This window comes from Lissotriton vulgaris, chromosome 4_1, assembly GCF_964263255.1.
Source record: "Lissotriton vulgaris chromosome 4_1, aLisVul1.2, whole genome shotgun sequence".
Lineage (NCBI taxonomy): Eukaryota > Metazoa > Chordata > Amphibia > Caudata > Salamandridae > Lissotriton > Lissotriton vulgaris.
In genome coordinates, this window is record NC_141691.1 from 1,722,166,945 (window position 1) to 1,722,182,129 (window position 15,185).

Genomic DNA, 15,185 nt, shown 5'->3' on the forward strand with positions numbered 1-15,185 from the left:
TCTGGTGCCACCATGAATGGGCAGTGGAGTTTTGTCTGGCTTCACAGGCACTCACTGCCTTGGACACAAAGCTGCTGTTGAGTCTTAGTGACCCATTTTCAGAATTGCCCCTTGGGTTTGATACTTCTTCACAATGCGAGGTTTAAGCCACTCACTTTCGAGGAAATATGAGCATCTGCAAATAGATCACAGAATACAGGCTCTACTAACACAGATGCAGGTTGCCTAGTAATTATTCCCAGTAGCAGCAACTTCGCCAAGATGTTGGTCTTGACTGACACAGAGGGCAACTGAGGGTCAAGGACCTCAGTGTCCTCCGCGCCACCATTACATATGAGGCTCCCTCCTCCGTAGCCACAGTAGGGAGAGAAAGAAAGCAAACCTGTACTTGTAGATGTATCCAGTCCACTGGCTTCACCCAGTTCCATACACCAGTCCATATTAGGGTTCACTTTGTATGGCTGATATTCTTCAGTGACCAGAGATCCCTCCCAATCCTCACCGAGTCCTAGCCCATGAGAATAGAGCTCAAACGCCGGTCTAGGAAGTAAAGGTCCTGCCAGTGTGAGAGTCATGGATAACAATGGGGATGGCGCCGTTTAGGGGCGCTGGCGGTCCCTGCAGCATCCGCATCAGGGCTGGCGCCGGGAAAGGTTGAGAAGGTACAAAGGGTGCTGGTCCGGAACCAGGTATGGATCCCTGGGGGACGACTGGAGCCATGGATGCAGAATCAGATGGGGCCTCTCTGACACCGCAGATCCCGAAAGTGCATTGTGGTGCATGGCCTCATGAAACTCTGAGTTGGGCAGGGGTTGCTCTGGCTCCCAGAAAGTCAGGGAGAAACAGAATCGACCCAGGCTTCAAGGACCCAGGCCTCGAGTGCTGATGCTCCATAGTTGCGTCAATGGACGATGAGGAAAAGTCAAAGACCGCTTTGACTTTTGCACCTTTTACCTGAGTGTCCCGTGGACTTAGAGTAGAATGAGGACCACTGTGGGAGCTGTGAACGATCCCTGGGCCGTCCCCTCGACCGGGACTTAATTTTTGCAGAGTTGCATAGAAGGCCATCATGAGCTTCAGGGATCGCTCCCTTAAAGCCTTCAAATTCATGGACCGGCAATAAGAGCACGACTTTGTGTTGTGGTCGCACTCAAGACAAGGTAGTGGCCCGTCACCGACATCAGCCAGTGACAGGCTCTGCAGGGCTTAAAACCGGTCTTCTTTGATATATCCTACCTTGCCAGGAGGTAAAACTCTTGAGAAAATGTCGTAAAAATCCAGTGAAAAAATAACTGAGGGGTAGATCTGCTCTGATCAGAGCTGGCTGGCGCAGCAAGAAGAGAACTGATGTTAGTATGCCTAGGTGGCGCCTATATAGGTCCCGCAGACATCACGGTGTGGTCGAGGCTGAGCTGATCAATGACACTTACCGGCATGCAGGGGTACTGCACACATAAAACCCTTCCAGATCCAGTCTGTCACTTGGGGAAATCTGCAGCAAGCAGTCTCTATCAGATAAGTAGCAACAAAGCTTCATCAACAGTGGCCCAGGACCTCTTGGTACATAGGCTCCAGAAAACGGATGAAGCATTCGTGTATACATGCTTTGGTATATTCATTTTCATTTTCCACCACATTTTTTGGGGGGGCTAAATTTAATTTACAATTAGTGTTACCTATTATATGATACATAGATTGCACTTCTTTGCAATGACGTTTCCCAATGACTGCCAAATAAACCGGGACCACTGCAGAAACCATTTTGCATTGATAGGAGCAAGCAGCGGAACATTCTACCATACCACTGCAAGTTTATATATTCTGGAAATGTTGGTGCACAATCTTTTATCTGGCCCCTGAACTAAACACACCATCTCATAGACAGTCTATTTAGTTTTCATATGCAAAAGCTTGCTAACACTGGCATATAGAAATCATCGAGACATCTCTTTTTGTGGCTCCTATGTCTGGCCTGCAAGATTGGGGAATAAAAATGGTATCGCAACGAGTGCCTCAGACAACTGAACATGGGGAATGCTTACTCTGCCCTGAACCATGATCCTACTGAAGAACTAAAACGTAACATCAAAACGCTGGTGGAAGAAGCGTCCTCGGAAGGATGGATAACACCAGCCGAGGCCTCTTACTTATGTACAGAACATCCAAAGATGCCATATTTTTACACCTTACCAAAGGTCCATAAAGAACAGCGACCACCCCCAGGACGCCCCATAATCTCGGGGATAGGATCGGCCCTGGAACCCCTCTCCACTTTCGTGGATCATTTCCTGAGACCGATGGTGCAAGAAATGCCCACGTATCTTAAAGATACGACGGATTTGTTAAGATTAATACCGGACATCGAGTTCAACATGGATACCGACCTTTTGGTCTCTTTTGACGTGGAGGCACTTTACACCTCCATCCCTCAGGATGAGACATTGGACGTTGTACACCAACTACTGGATTCCAGGGAACTGAACAGCATTACACCTGTCCAGTTCATAATGGCCTGCGCCACATTGGCTATGAAACAGAACTTCTTTCAATTCGAAGAGCAGGTCTACTTACAAACATCTGGAACCAGCATGGGGAGCGTTTATGCTCCCAGCTTGGCAAATTTATACGTTCACTCATTTGAACAAGACCACATATTGAATGATTGTAATCCCTTCATCGATAACCTGAGGACCTGGAAAAGGTATATCGATGACATTTTTGTAGTTTGGAGAGGGACAAAAGAAAAATGCATCAAATTCCTGAGTTGGCTTAAAAGCAGAAACAATCATTTGAAGTTCACCATTGAAATAGGTCATCATGAACTGGCTTTTCTTGACCTACTAATCATTGCGAAACCAGAGGGCCTACAAACAGAGCTCTACAGAAAACCCACCTCCAGAAACTCGCTGTTACTGTTTGACCGCTACCACCCGAAATCCCTGAAGGAGAATCTTCCTTTTGGCCAGTTTTTACGGGTTCAGTGAAACTGTTCAACAACTACGGCATTTAAGAAACACTCCAGCATGTTGAGTACTCAACTGGTTGCCCGTAAATACCCCCCCAGACTAGTCCAACAGTCCATGAAACGAGCAATGAACAATAATCGGCAAGCCCTGTTGGAACCCAGACCCCCAAAGACTACACTGGATCGACTAACTTTTGTTCATACCTTTGGGAATCTCTCCAACAAAATCCAAAGTATGGTTCGGAAACATTGGCCAAATTTGGATTCGGGACGTTTGACCCTTCCACGTCCCTTAGTCTCCTTCAAGAGGGGTCCTAACCTAAAAGACAGACTGGTGCACACCAGACCACGTGAAGACCAACCAAGAGCTGTAGGTTCACTATGGAACCTCCCTCCAGTCCAGGGACATCACCCATGTGGGAATTGTCAGGTGTGTGCGCAGACAACAAAGTCGGTCGAAATTGATATTGGCACATCAAGACCTTGGAAGCAGACGAAGTTTACCAACTGTAACAGTGAGCGTTTGATCTATCTGATAACCTGCCCCTGTGGATATAAATATGTGGGTATGACCACACGGAAAGTCCGAATAAGAATATCGGAACATAAAAGCACCATTCGATGTGCTAGACAGGCCACGAAACTAACCACCCATTTCCTGGAAGCAAAACATCTAGCTACGGAATTTCATTGGACTGTCCTGGAACAACCCTTCATTCCATCACACACAGCGGATGTGGCGAAGTACCTACTGATTAAAGAACAAAGATGGGTACTAAAACTTAACACACATCATGAAGGTCTGAATGATGAAATCCCATGGTCCACTTTGTAGTCTGCCAATCGCAATGTATTCCCGAAACTGAGATATTACCAACTATATGAATATGTCCTCACTGAACCTCTTTGGTCCTTGGCACAGTTTTCCTGTGGCTAGTATTCACTAGCCCCCTTGTGGGCCCACGCCCACCACGTGGACATTTACACCATGTCTGCTTTCACCAATTAGTGCATGAGCGCATGGGTTTACTGTGAAAATTACCTCGGTCTACGTTGGTTAAATACCCTTTCACATGTAATCCCTTTCAGTACACACCTACAGTGTATTTCATGACAACATATATCACGAGGCTGTAATCTAAAGATGAAACGAGTGCTGTCTGTTCACTACTTTACCTCTTATATATATGCGTCTGATATCGCATTTATCTACATTGTCCCCATAGTTTCCTTGACAACCGACACACAAAATTAAACCTCGCCCAGCGTGGCCGCCAATCTACCAATCATATTACTGGTTTACACTGGGATAACCAATGGGCATGCTTGTTATACTTTAGTCGCGAGCGGAACCAATAAGAACATACGTCCGTGCATACCACGTGACCTGTCTCCCAATGGCAGCGCGTCTGAAATACAGCTTCGGTCTTGCCTTCCGGTACCTCCCCAGTCGGCTAGGACGCCGGCCACGGAGTACCGACGGAAAGGTAAGACGAGCTGCTCCCTACCTGATTACTCGCGGCAATGCTCCGTTCTCAAACGAGCCCGTCTCACACGACGGAGGCGTTTCTTCGTCATACTTGGGAACGGTAGCATTAGATATCTGTGCGAGTCTCGCTGATTCACGGTCATTGACAGTAGAGGGGTGCTTTGTATATTGATGTGCACACTATGTCTGACATGTGTTTCACATGTTTTTTAGAGCGGTGCTTCATTTTCCCCTGAGCCGCTGCCAGGTGGGGTGAGGCAAGTCTACCTTACAGATTAAGGTAAGAACTATATGGCGTTTGGTTAATATGTATTTCCGAATGGATGGCAACTGACTCTCTAACAAGAAGAGTGTATATATCAACATCTTTTCAGTGTGATTTCATTGTTGATCCATAGACGATGGACTTACTCTATAGCTCATAGGATACAGATAGCCTAACCTGACACTCACTTCCTTTATTTTTTCCACAGTGAACAGCACTAACTGTAATGGCATTTGGACTATACAGGTGACTTTTTGCACTGGTTTTATTTCTCCTTTTGTCACCTTTTCACTTTATGATTTATTCACGTTGTGCAGTAGCACTAGCATTAAAGTCCTGGTCCTGATGAAAGCAAGGACGCAATAGTCCATGTTTGCTGAAACATGTCGACCGACCCTACCTCAGACAGTCTACCTAATTTGACTGCCTAAGGTTACATATATTTTTAACCTTGGTATTGAGGGCATACACAGAATAAATATCGTTCCGTGCTCTTTTGACCAATTTTAACACACTCTTTTGTCTTGGTTTCTTTTTCACTCACATTTATTCGCACTGCACACCCCAGTCCCATGTCTTTTTCCACTCATTAAGATCGAGTGGTAGACCACACTGTAATCAATAACCACGTAAGGGACCTCCTTACCACCAGGTCATCCTTTGATTGTGGCACCGATTTTCTCAGACGGGTGGTCCGGATAAAATCCCAAATGATGAAGGGCGGATCCGTATGGTGACTGATGGGTATTTTCCTCATCCCTTGAGAGCCTTTTGTGTCGAAACATTTTTGACCCCATGGTGATTAAGGGACTGTGGTTGATTAGGCGGCTAGCGTACACCTTTGAGCTGTGTTTGTTTTTAGACCCTCTGGTACCTTTTGTTGTTTTCAAGTTCTTTGGGGATTGTACCCAGAGCTAGGTCTATAAATCTCCCCGAGGTCCTCTCTTACCGTAGTGTTTCTTGTTGAATAAAAATGGTAGACATACGAGGCCAAAACTACATAGCATACACAAAGACAAGGCACAAATTGTTTCTCATACGTGCATTATCACATTAAAACCAGACATACTGGCATTACCAATGCTCGCTGCATAATTGCATGGACAGTTCATTGAAGAGATTCATTGGTGATAAGACTACCCAAAACCTGGGTGTAAATTACCCATTTATCAGTAGTGCATGGGATCATACAAATTAAACATTTAACTGTAAGTGATACTATTAATATGTGTACTTACCTCAGTGGTTTGCAAAGGCAGTGGAAAAGGCAACAGCTCTGATAGCAACACAAGTCCAGAGAAAAATCCTTCAGGAATTTTCAAAACAGAAGACAGAACCTCCTTCAACATTAGAGACCATGTGTTGTTGGCTAATGTCTCTTCTGACATTGTCACTTGTTCATTAACACCCTGAGTAAATGTGAGAAGAATGTCAACAATATCGCTCTGAATTTTTTGTTCCTCTCCATCGAGACGGCCAGAGATTGGGATGGAACACAGGAGCATGTGTAAAGCAACAAGAGAAGAGGGGATGCGTGTGTCTTTAAACTCAAAAGAGCCGCCCTTCAGTAGTTCAGTCAACATGGTTTTTAGTAGGGTAAGTGTGCACCGTGCCACCGAGATGGTGGTAACCCTGTGAAGGGTGGTTCCCATGTTCACATGCAGCCTCCATGGCTGAATAAGAATGCTGTTCAGTTTTTGTAAGATGCGGATGAAGGTGTCCATTCCATCTGCAGAGAAAAGCTGAATGACAGCCAGGTTCCACTTTAGGTCTTTCTGTTGACCTTAACAGGAGACATGAGAACACAAGGAATATTAAACCATCAATTCACTGTAGTTTCCTACCAACATGAAAAGCAGTATGTTAAGCATCTTTTAAATACAGCAGTTTATTCATTATTTTCCCCTTATTTAGAGGTTTGTTACATATGCACTTTTGTAAAACTTTATTTAGTCAATGGGAAGTGAATTTGTCTTCTTTTTTTGCTGAAAAACACTAGACATCAATATGTAACATGACCAATCTGCTTTTAGGTAACTCTTCCATAAATTTCCATGTGTGTCGTTTCTTAAATATTTCAATGACTCTAGACTCCTGTTTCTCAATTACAAAAAAGATCACAGGACCTATGATTCTTTTATTTTCAAAAAGCACTTACAGCAGCTCAGAATGACATGCTGTGAGACCCAGGTCATTGGGCCACAGGTGCTCCTGGGCCCAACTGTCAGGGTTGAGGTCATTTGCCACTGGTGTCTGTTATAGCAAGACTATGCAAACTGAGACAAATAGGCTTCTTCAGCAGTTGACTCTCAGGGAAAGTGAGAGCAAGCAAGCAGAGGCTTCTCAAGCAGGACAGAGATCAGAACTCAACAACCAACAGACAATAATATACTACCCAGCCCAGTGCTCAAGTCCTTCAATTATTAAGCAAAGCTAAATACTACAACACTCCAAAAGGTAGCTCGGTTACAAGGTTGTTAACCCCTGTAAGGTCTAGTGAAATGTTAACACCCTCTATGGTGCCCGCCTGCCCACCACTAGTTCCGCTCTATCCAGGGTAACTTGGGAAGAGTTACAGAACGGGCATAGGTTAGGCTAAGGTGACAATCACTATACATAACCTCAATGTAAGCTGATAGGCCAGTTCAATAGTATTTAAGCCCAACAAGTGCATATTGGCAAAGGCTACAATTCTTGCAGAAAATCTCATCCTTTTGACTGTTGAACCATCTCTCAATTTATGAGGGAGCAGACCTACACTGCGTTTTCAAGACGTGTGGTGAATCAGCAGCGCAGGTGAGGTCAGTGATCTCACACCCTCCCTGGCTTCAATTCCAAATAAGGTAGCCCGGGGATAGCAGTTTGGTGCCTCTTTGACCACTGGGTTGAACAGAGTACTTTGCTGTCACAATGGCGGTTGCAACCGTCACTCAGAATGCAGGCAAGCGGGTGATCTTTGATCAGTGGCTATTTCTGATAAGTGCATCCTCCTGGGTTGATGCAAGAGGATGCTCATCTACAACAGTTGTGGTGCCACCACACACCAGGTGGACATTCATCAGGTGCAGGTGGAAATACATCTTCAGAAGTTGTGGCATCCAGGCCAATGCAGTGACTCCTCAGAGACTACTCTTATTGTCAGGGGTAACGCCAGGACACCGGGTTCGGCAGTGGGAATGCTAGGCAGTAATAGGATTACTCCTCCTGCAGGGCAAGGCATTCTACTTCGCTCTCTAAGCAGGCACACAGACAGGTCTTCTCAGGATATACTTTAGAACTCTCTGTTGCTCAACAGGGATTGGCTGCATAGACTGGACTCCAGCCAGAGCCTGTGTCAACCGGCAGCATAAGCAGTTTGGTTGTGCACAATGGGCCTGGCTGGTTTAGCTTGCCTGCGGCCAGAACCCACATGTGGACTCTTGTGCACTCCTCTCTGACTGCATAAAGTCTTCGGCCAGGCTCTAGGCGAAACCTCTTGTGTACCTAAGTCTGGCTGTTCGTAGTCTTTTGCATCAACAGACAGATAAAGAACCCTAAGCTCAACCGTTAAAGCAGCTAACCCAAGCTGTGCACGGTCTTTGGTCATACACAGCAGAGATGTCTGTTAGGGCCTGGTCTTTTGCCATATTCTGCACTCAACCTCTATGCAAGATCTGCACTTACGCGCTTTAGGATTAGGGAGCAGATACAAGCCTAATTTCCCATGCACCAAACTACCATTTGGTTGCGCAACGGACATGTCTGTTAGACTATTTACAATAGGCTCTAGGTGCAAGCACTCATGGCACTACGAGAGCTGTGTACAACGTTCAGTGTGTATGTATGTATATATTATGTATGTACGTAGATATGTGCCTCCATATGTGTATGGTGTTTCCATAGCGTTAACATCGCCAAAAGGTAACAGAGCAAAGTACACAGCCAAAGAACACAATATGTCAACAAGTAATGAGAGGGGAAGTTAAGTTGTGTATTACATTGTGATGTAGTGTTCTTGAAGAGGTGAGTCTTCAACTCTCTCATAAATTGGAACTGCGTTGGGGCTGGCCTGATGGATATGGGGATGATGTTCCAGATCTTAGGTGGAAAAAGGTGTGCTGCCTTATTTTTTCTTTTAAAACATTTTTTTGCCTGCAGTTTGATAGTGTCCTGGTTGAGGGTGCACCAAGAACCACCATGGAGAGCTCGTCCGCAAGATAAGCAGCTGCGCTGGTCATGTTTGTTTCATAAATGATGCAGCTGGTTTAGAAGATGCCCCTTAGGGGTGCCAGTGCTCATGGAGTAGGACTTTTTTATCACCCAGATGACAGAGTACGAGGGCTTGAACAGAAGCTCTTAAGTCACTTTTAGGATGAAATGTTTTCCCTATCTTTAGCAGAGAGAGCTAGTACCAAACTGTATATTTTTAGGCACTGTTTCTTGAGGATGAGTTTTGTGACCAGGGTAATCTAAGTGACTTGGCATTTGACGAATGTTGGGGTTCGAAGCTGTCAAGGTGTATGTTATTGAGTCAGGTTTATACTCTGTCTTGTTTGTTGTTCTTGGCAAATAACAGGAAGACTGCCTTGGTTGGGCTGAGCTTCAGGTAGGCACGGGTGTTCTTGGTTTGGATGATGTGTAAGCAGTGTTTAAGGCATTGGATGTCTGAAGCAAAGCAGACTTTTAAGTAAAGTTATCATCAACATACTGATGAATCCTAATGCTGTTATCTGCGAGTTAAGCACTAAATGGCTCCATTTAAAGGCTGAAAATGGCAGGGACAGTATGGAGCCCTGGTGGGCTCCACAGGCGATAGGGATCTTTTCTGACTTGGAGGTGGCCATGTGAACTGACTGATGTCAGTTGGAAAGGAAGGAGGCGAACAAATCAAGGACATTAGTTGGGAATCCCATTCGAGACTCCAGGGTTTGTATGAGGGTGGGATGGTGGACTCTGTTGAAGGCTGGTGAGAGATACAGCAATATCAGGATGTAGAGAGCATCATCTGTGTCCAAGATGGCATTGTGTACAATATGTAAGGAAGCGGTCTCAGTGCTGCAGCATGATATGAAGCCAGATTGGTAGTTGTGACTACCATTAATATGGTCTTGGAGTTGGACACATACTGCTTTGTAAATATTCATTGTAGGAAACTGGATTTTTGTTGCATTCGTCGCCCACACTTTTTGCCTGGTATTTGATGCAACTCTGATTAAAGTGCATTGGGTTCCTGCTATCCAGGTCCCCAGTGCCAGTGTTCTTTCCCCAAAAACAAGACAACTGATCACTTGATCCCCAAGTGACCAGGCCTTTAGCACCTCTAAGTCCCTAGTAAGTGATACCTCTAGTACCTAGGGCATAGGTACTAAAGAGGGCCCAAAGAGTTGTAGCGTAATTTGTGACACTCTAAGGGACCCAAGACCAAACTAACACAGAATGCCACTGCAGGCTGCATGACAAGGTGCTCTAAAACTGAAAACACGACATGGCACACACTTGTATGCCATGCCTCCACTGCATGTAATATTTGCAAGTCACCCCTACAGCAGCAGCCCTAAGGCAGGGTGTATTATATTTCATGTGAGGACAGATCTGCATGAGCAGATATGCTGCTGGGCAGTTAAATTACTGACAGTACAAGTGAACAGGGAAGCCATCTTAAGGTATGTTCTTGGCACTGGTAAAAACGAGTCACCCAGTTACATAAAAGCTTTACTGAAACATATTGTGTTTGGTATCAAGCACCTCATATTAATAAACCCACTCTGATTCCAGTGATGGATTTATTAATACATGCACCCAGAGGGCACCTTAGAGGTTCCCCCTGAAAACCTACCAACTACTAGTGTACTGACTGACTGGTCTTAGCCAATCTGCCGCCAGAGATGAGTTTCGGACTCCCTGCTCTGGCAGGCCCTCCTGCAGGAGGGCCAGTAAATTAGAATTCCAAGGCAGGGAGCTTCAAAGAGCCCACCACTTTTGGTATGTGAATCTTGCTTCTCTCACAGGAGAGCATACCGACCACCCTTGAAAAGGGCCTATTTGGAGCCTGGGCAAGGCGTGAAAATTAGTAGGCATGTTCTCCTTCGGGCTAGTACCACTCCTACGGTGGGCTAATTGAAACGAACACGACTTTTCAGAGTCTTCCATCTTTGTGAAGGCAAACGTAGGAACTCTGGGACAGAGTTATGCCCATTTACCACAGAAAGTGGTTATATAAGGGGTGTAGTGACCCCAGGGGTTGGTAACCCAAAGACTACCACCCTACACTCCACTAACACCCTAAATTCAGGATTTAGGGGAGCCTCTGGAACCAGAAGAGAAGATTATTCCGAGCTGAAAGAAGACGACGGACATGAAGAGTCACAGGTAGCAAGAACAGAAGCCCCAGAAACTTACTTTGCGCCAAAACTGCCTGCCTCCCTGCTGACTTAGACATTTGTGCCAAAAGAAAACTTGTTCTGCAGCTGTTGTGTCTCCAAAGCCATGGAGAACGGCCCACACTTCACCCAAAAACCAGGAACTCCAGTTAAACAGTGGAGCTGCTCCACTGCATCCTACAGGTACCAAACACTGAGCTGTGAGGTTCCAAGACCGTGAAACCCCGAAGTTGAAAAGCACCACTGCACCTGAGCTGCCTAGCCCGAGCTGAAGTAGCCAATTGTGTCAATGTGGTCCTCAGACCCTCCGGACTAGAAGCCCACTTTGGGTTTCCACGCAGTGGACTTCTCAAAGCAACCTGCAGACACCGTTTGTAGGTCAACTCGACCGGTGATAAAAACCGACACCTAAAGACACCTCTGCACCAGTGGCCCAGGGCCATGGAGAAGAGGACCAATGGCGTCCCCAAGCATCATGATACTATTGGTACAGCCCGACTGGCCTCCCAGTCAAAACCTGCAGCCTCTTTTCATGAAGACCGCTCCCCATAAACTAACACTGGGCATCCAACGCTGTATTGCACCACTGCACCCGGCCGCCCTAGTGCTGCTGGAGGTGACCTGCTAGTGCACGGGAGGAAGGACATACTTGTCCTTCCTTCAGTAGGATAACATTGCAGCTACTGAAAATTGCACTAAGTGCTGACTTTTGAAAAAGTAAAGTATTTCTCATGCAAAATGTACTGAACAGATCGTACTGGTTCTGGTGCCTAAACATATATAGAGATACAGGTTATTTTTATAAATTGGTGTGGATCTCCTTATTTAGTCCAATGCATCATTTATTGATTGTATGTGTATTTTGAAGATGTCTAACACTCCTCTTGGATAAGCCTAAGGCTGCTTGACCACACTACCCCATAGAAATGCACCTTGGGATTGCTAGAGCAAGCACCTGTCCACCAGTAAGGGAATGCACTGGACTGTTTGCACAGGATATCTATTTTTGGTATATCAAATAAAGAGTCAGCTTTCTACAATCATGCTCATGAATGGTAGGTGAGTGATGGGACAGTAATTGGTGAGGTCAGCAGGGTCTAGTGTAGGTTTCTTTAGTAGAGGGAGAATCTGAACTGTCTTGAGAGTTTCAGGGAAGATGCCTGGAATGAGTGAGGGCCTTACTATGGTTAGTAAGGGTAAGAGAGTAGCCCCAGAGAGATTTAATGAAGGAAAATTATAAGACATCATCTTTATAAGAAGTGGTTTTGAGGGAGTCAACTCTATCTGTGAGTTTACCGGGAGATAGGGCTTTGAAGGCTAACCATTGCAGGATGATTCTACAGGGAGAGGCAGGTGTACAAATTGAAGCAACCTTGGTGTTGTCTATGTACTGCGGAATCTTCCGTATTGTTTCACTGAAGAAGAGGTTGGTGGCATTGCACTTTTTCTGTGCAGTGAGGAACAGGTGGGACCACCAGGAAGTTCATTCAGTGCTTGATTACCTTGAACAGCATTTTTACTTCTGTTAGTGGCTTTATTGTTAGTGTTGGTATGGTACTTTGCTATGGCTTATGTGATGAGCTCTATGAGTGTTGCACAGAGGAACTGACGTATGAAGAGTCCTCAGAAGTTGCGTTTCTCTTAAATGTTCTTTCCCGTCTGCACATGAATAGTTTATTGTCAGCAAGGTCTTTAAAGTAGATGGGTGCTGAAGGCTTTGGTCTGCACTTGTGTGTTTTCAATGGGGAGTGGGTGTTAACACAGCTTTTCAAAATATGGTTTCATTTATTAAGAAGAGTGCTGATGTCAGACACGGAGTTGATAGGATGATAGATGAGTTCAAACATTAGGTTGTCTATATTGAGAAGTCTTTGAAGAATCTGAAGGTTTGGTTTTCTCTTTTATGTTAACCTTGATTTGTTAGATTGATGTTGAACAGGAAGACAGGGATCGCAAAGTTGGCAGTCCAGTGGTATGAGTGATTTGCACTGGACCGTTGATGTTTAGAAGACAAGGTCAATGATGTGTCCTTTGTTGATTGAGTGACTTCTGTACCATGTTGAGTGTAGAAATGAGTTTACCTTCAGCACGGCACAGCACACATTGAGCCATTTTGCAAGCTGTGCACTGCCTTCAATAATGAGTAGTTGGCTCTGGGAGGTGGACTGGGGATATAGATTTTCAGCATAAAATGGTGGCAAGACAGAGAATAAAGTGATAACAATCAAGATACCTTCCTTTTTTTAACTATCCCAAACCCACACAATACAGTTTTTGAAGAACTACTTAACAGATTCACACCAAACCAAACCCAGGCATTCCTACAAGGAAAGTTCTAGTTTCATGCCAATTTAGGTATAAGTTTGTTCATAGGGATTTGCTATGGAGGAGAGCAAAGTAGCCTATGGCATTTAAGATGAGAGAAGCTCTTTTTCCACCTCCCATTTTGTCTCCCAAACTCACCCTGGATGGATCTGCACTAAAACATGTTATTCTGAATCGAATCTGTACTTTTTTAAAAGACTCATCCAGATTTGTCAAATTGTACCAACGTTCTAAACAAAACACTTAGCTATCACTGCCTCAGTAATAAGTATATTTAAAGGTGCTCTTGGATATTAAGTGAGGGCTGGACTATTCAGTGTTTTTGAAATTTAATGAAGACCACATGAGAAAAATTCACAATTTACTGTGTCCACCGATAATTAAAAAGAATTAGAGCCAATTAAGTTACAAAAGAAGAACATACATGTTGATCTTGCCTCTGGCAAAATGAAATATTTAAAAAAAAACTAATTCTCTACTTGGGGGATACCATCATTACTTTATTTAAGATTAGCCAACTGGGTTTTCAGTTTGATGTGTTTGAAGATGCAAAACAATTTGGAATAAGTTAGAAATATATATAAACTAATATGTTATGGACAATTGATACAGATTAAATTAACACCTCTGAAGCATTACTTATAGATACAGCAAAACATAGTTTGAACATCAGTAATGAACTAAAAGACTGAAAATTACCGTCAACAGGAGGTGGTGGACATGCTACGTGACAGAGTACACGCAGTGCAGTAAGAAGGCCAACTCCCTCTGGTGCCATGACATTATCAATATTCTTTAATAAAATAAAAGTAAGAGAAATCAAATTTAGGTTTAATGGCAGACAAAATAGTAGACTGTGGTTCAGCAAACCAAATCGGCTCTGAGACCAAACACAACTCACTCATAAGAAATACTCCATGAAGAAAGAGAGTCAAGCACAACAAGCGTATTGGTTACATCTGATCAAAAAAAGCATACATAACTGTGCAAATGGACTCAAAATAGAATAGTTTCACTAGTAGTCAAATGAAGGGAAACCACCAAAAGACCGGACAAGAATCTAATGCAACACCAGTCTAGGACCTTGTTATATAATAACCACAGTTGGCGACACTGGAAATACTCCTTCATATAGAAGACCAACACTTAAAAAAAAAAAAAAACTTAAATTCCTCAAGTACAATATTTGTTTGCGATTGCAAAGCCAGCTATTGACACAAACATGCATTGAGACTGCAAAAGAGTATTTTGTGATGTACAAATTCAATTTCAAGAGTCACAAAATTGGTATTCTCTCCATATTTGGGAGTTGCAATGAATTGCACGAATGCTCTGTAACCACAACTGTGGTTACACACCATTGACCAGAAAGAAACACCATATATGGAGTGGTATGTGTTTAGGGACATTTTCTTCTTTGGGAATCATGTTAGGCGGCTCTGAGGGGGGCAGGCAGTGGTCCATGCAACCACAGCCATCTCCCCAATGTGTTCTTATACCAGAAACTTTTTTAAACAGTAAGTGTCTCTTTAAAGAACATGGGCTGCTTTGAAAAAAAGAAAATGTTACTTACCCTCTAAGCATCTGTCTTTGGCATGTAGTGTTGTACATTCACATGCCATGCATACTCTTGCCATCTAGTTTGCATACTCCAACCATCTAGTGTTGGACTCTGATGTGTGAAACTTTTTTTTCTTCTAAGAAGTATTTTGAGTCTCGAGTTATGGTGCCTCCATGTATTAGTGACAAAACGCATGGGCATCGGATTCATAGGTAGACTGT

General features: G+C 44.2%; 1 protein-coding gene across 2 annotated transcripts in view; it reads right to left on the reverse strand.

Annotated features, from left to right (window-relative positions):
* VIRMA (vir like m6A methyltransferase associated) overlaps positions 1-15,185 on the reverse strand; it is an 811,754-nt gene that overhangs the window by 495,979 nt on the left and 300,590 nt on the right. For both annotated transcript variants that reach the window (XM_086966010.1, XM_086966009.1), the window contains exons 13-14: positions 14,103-14,196; positions 5,958-6,502 (exon numbers count right to left, since the gene is read on the reverse strand). In XM_086966010.1, coding sequence (XP_086822136.1) covers positions 5,958-6,502; positions 14,103-14,196 — 639 coding nt within the window. The remainder of the gene's footprint in view (positions 1-5,957; positions 6,503-14,102; positions 14,197-15,185) is intronic.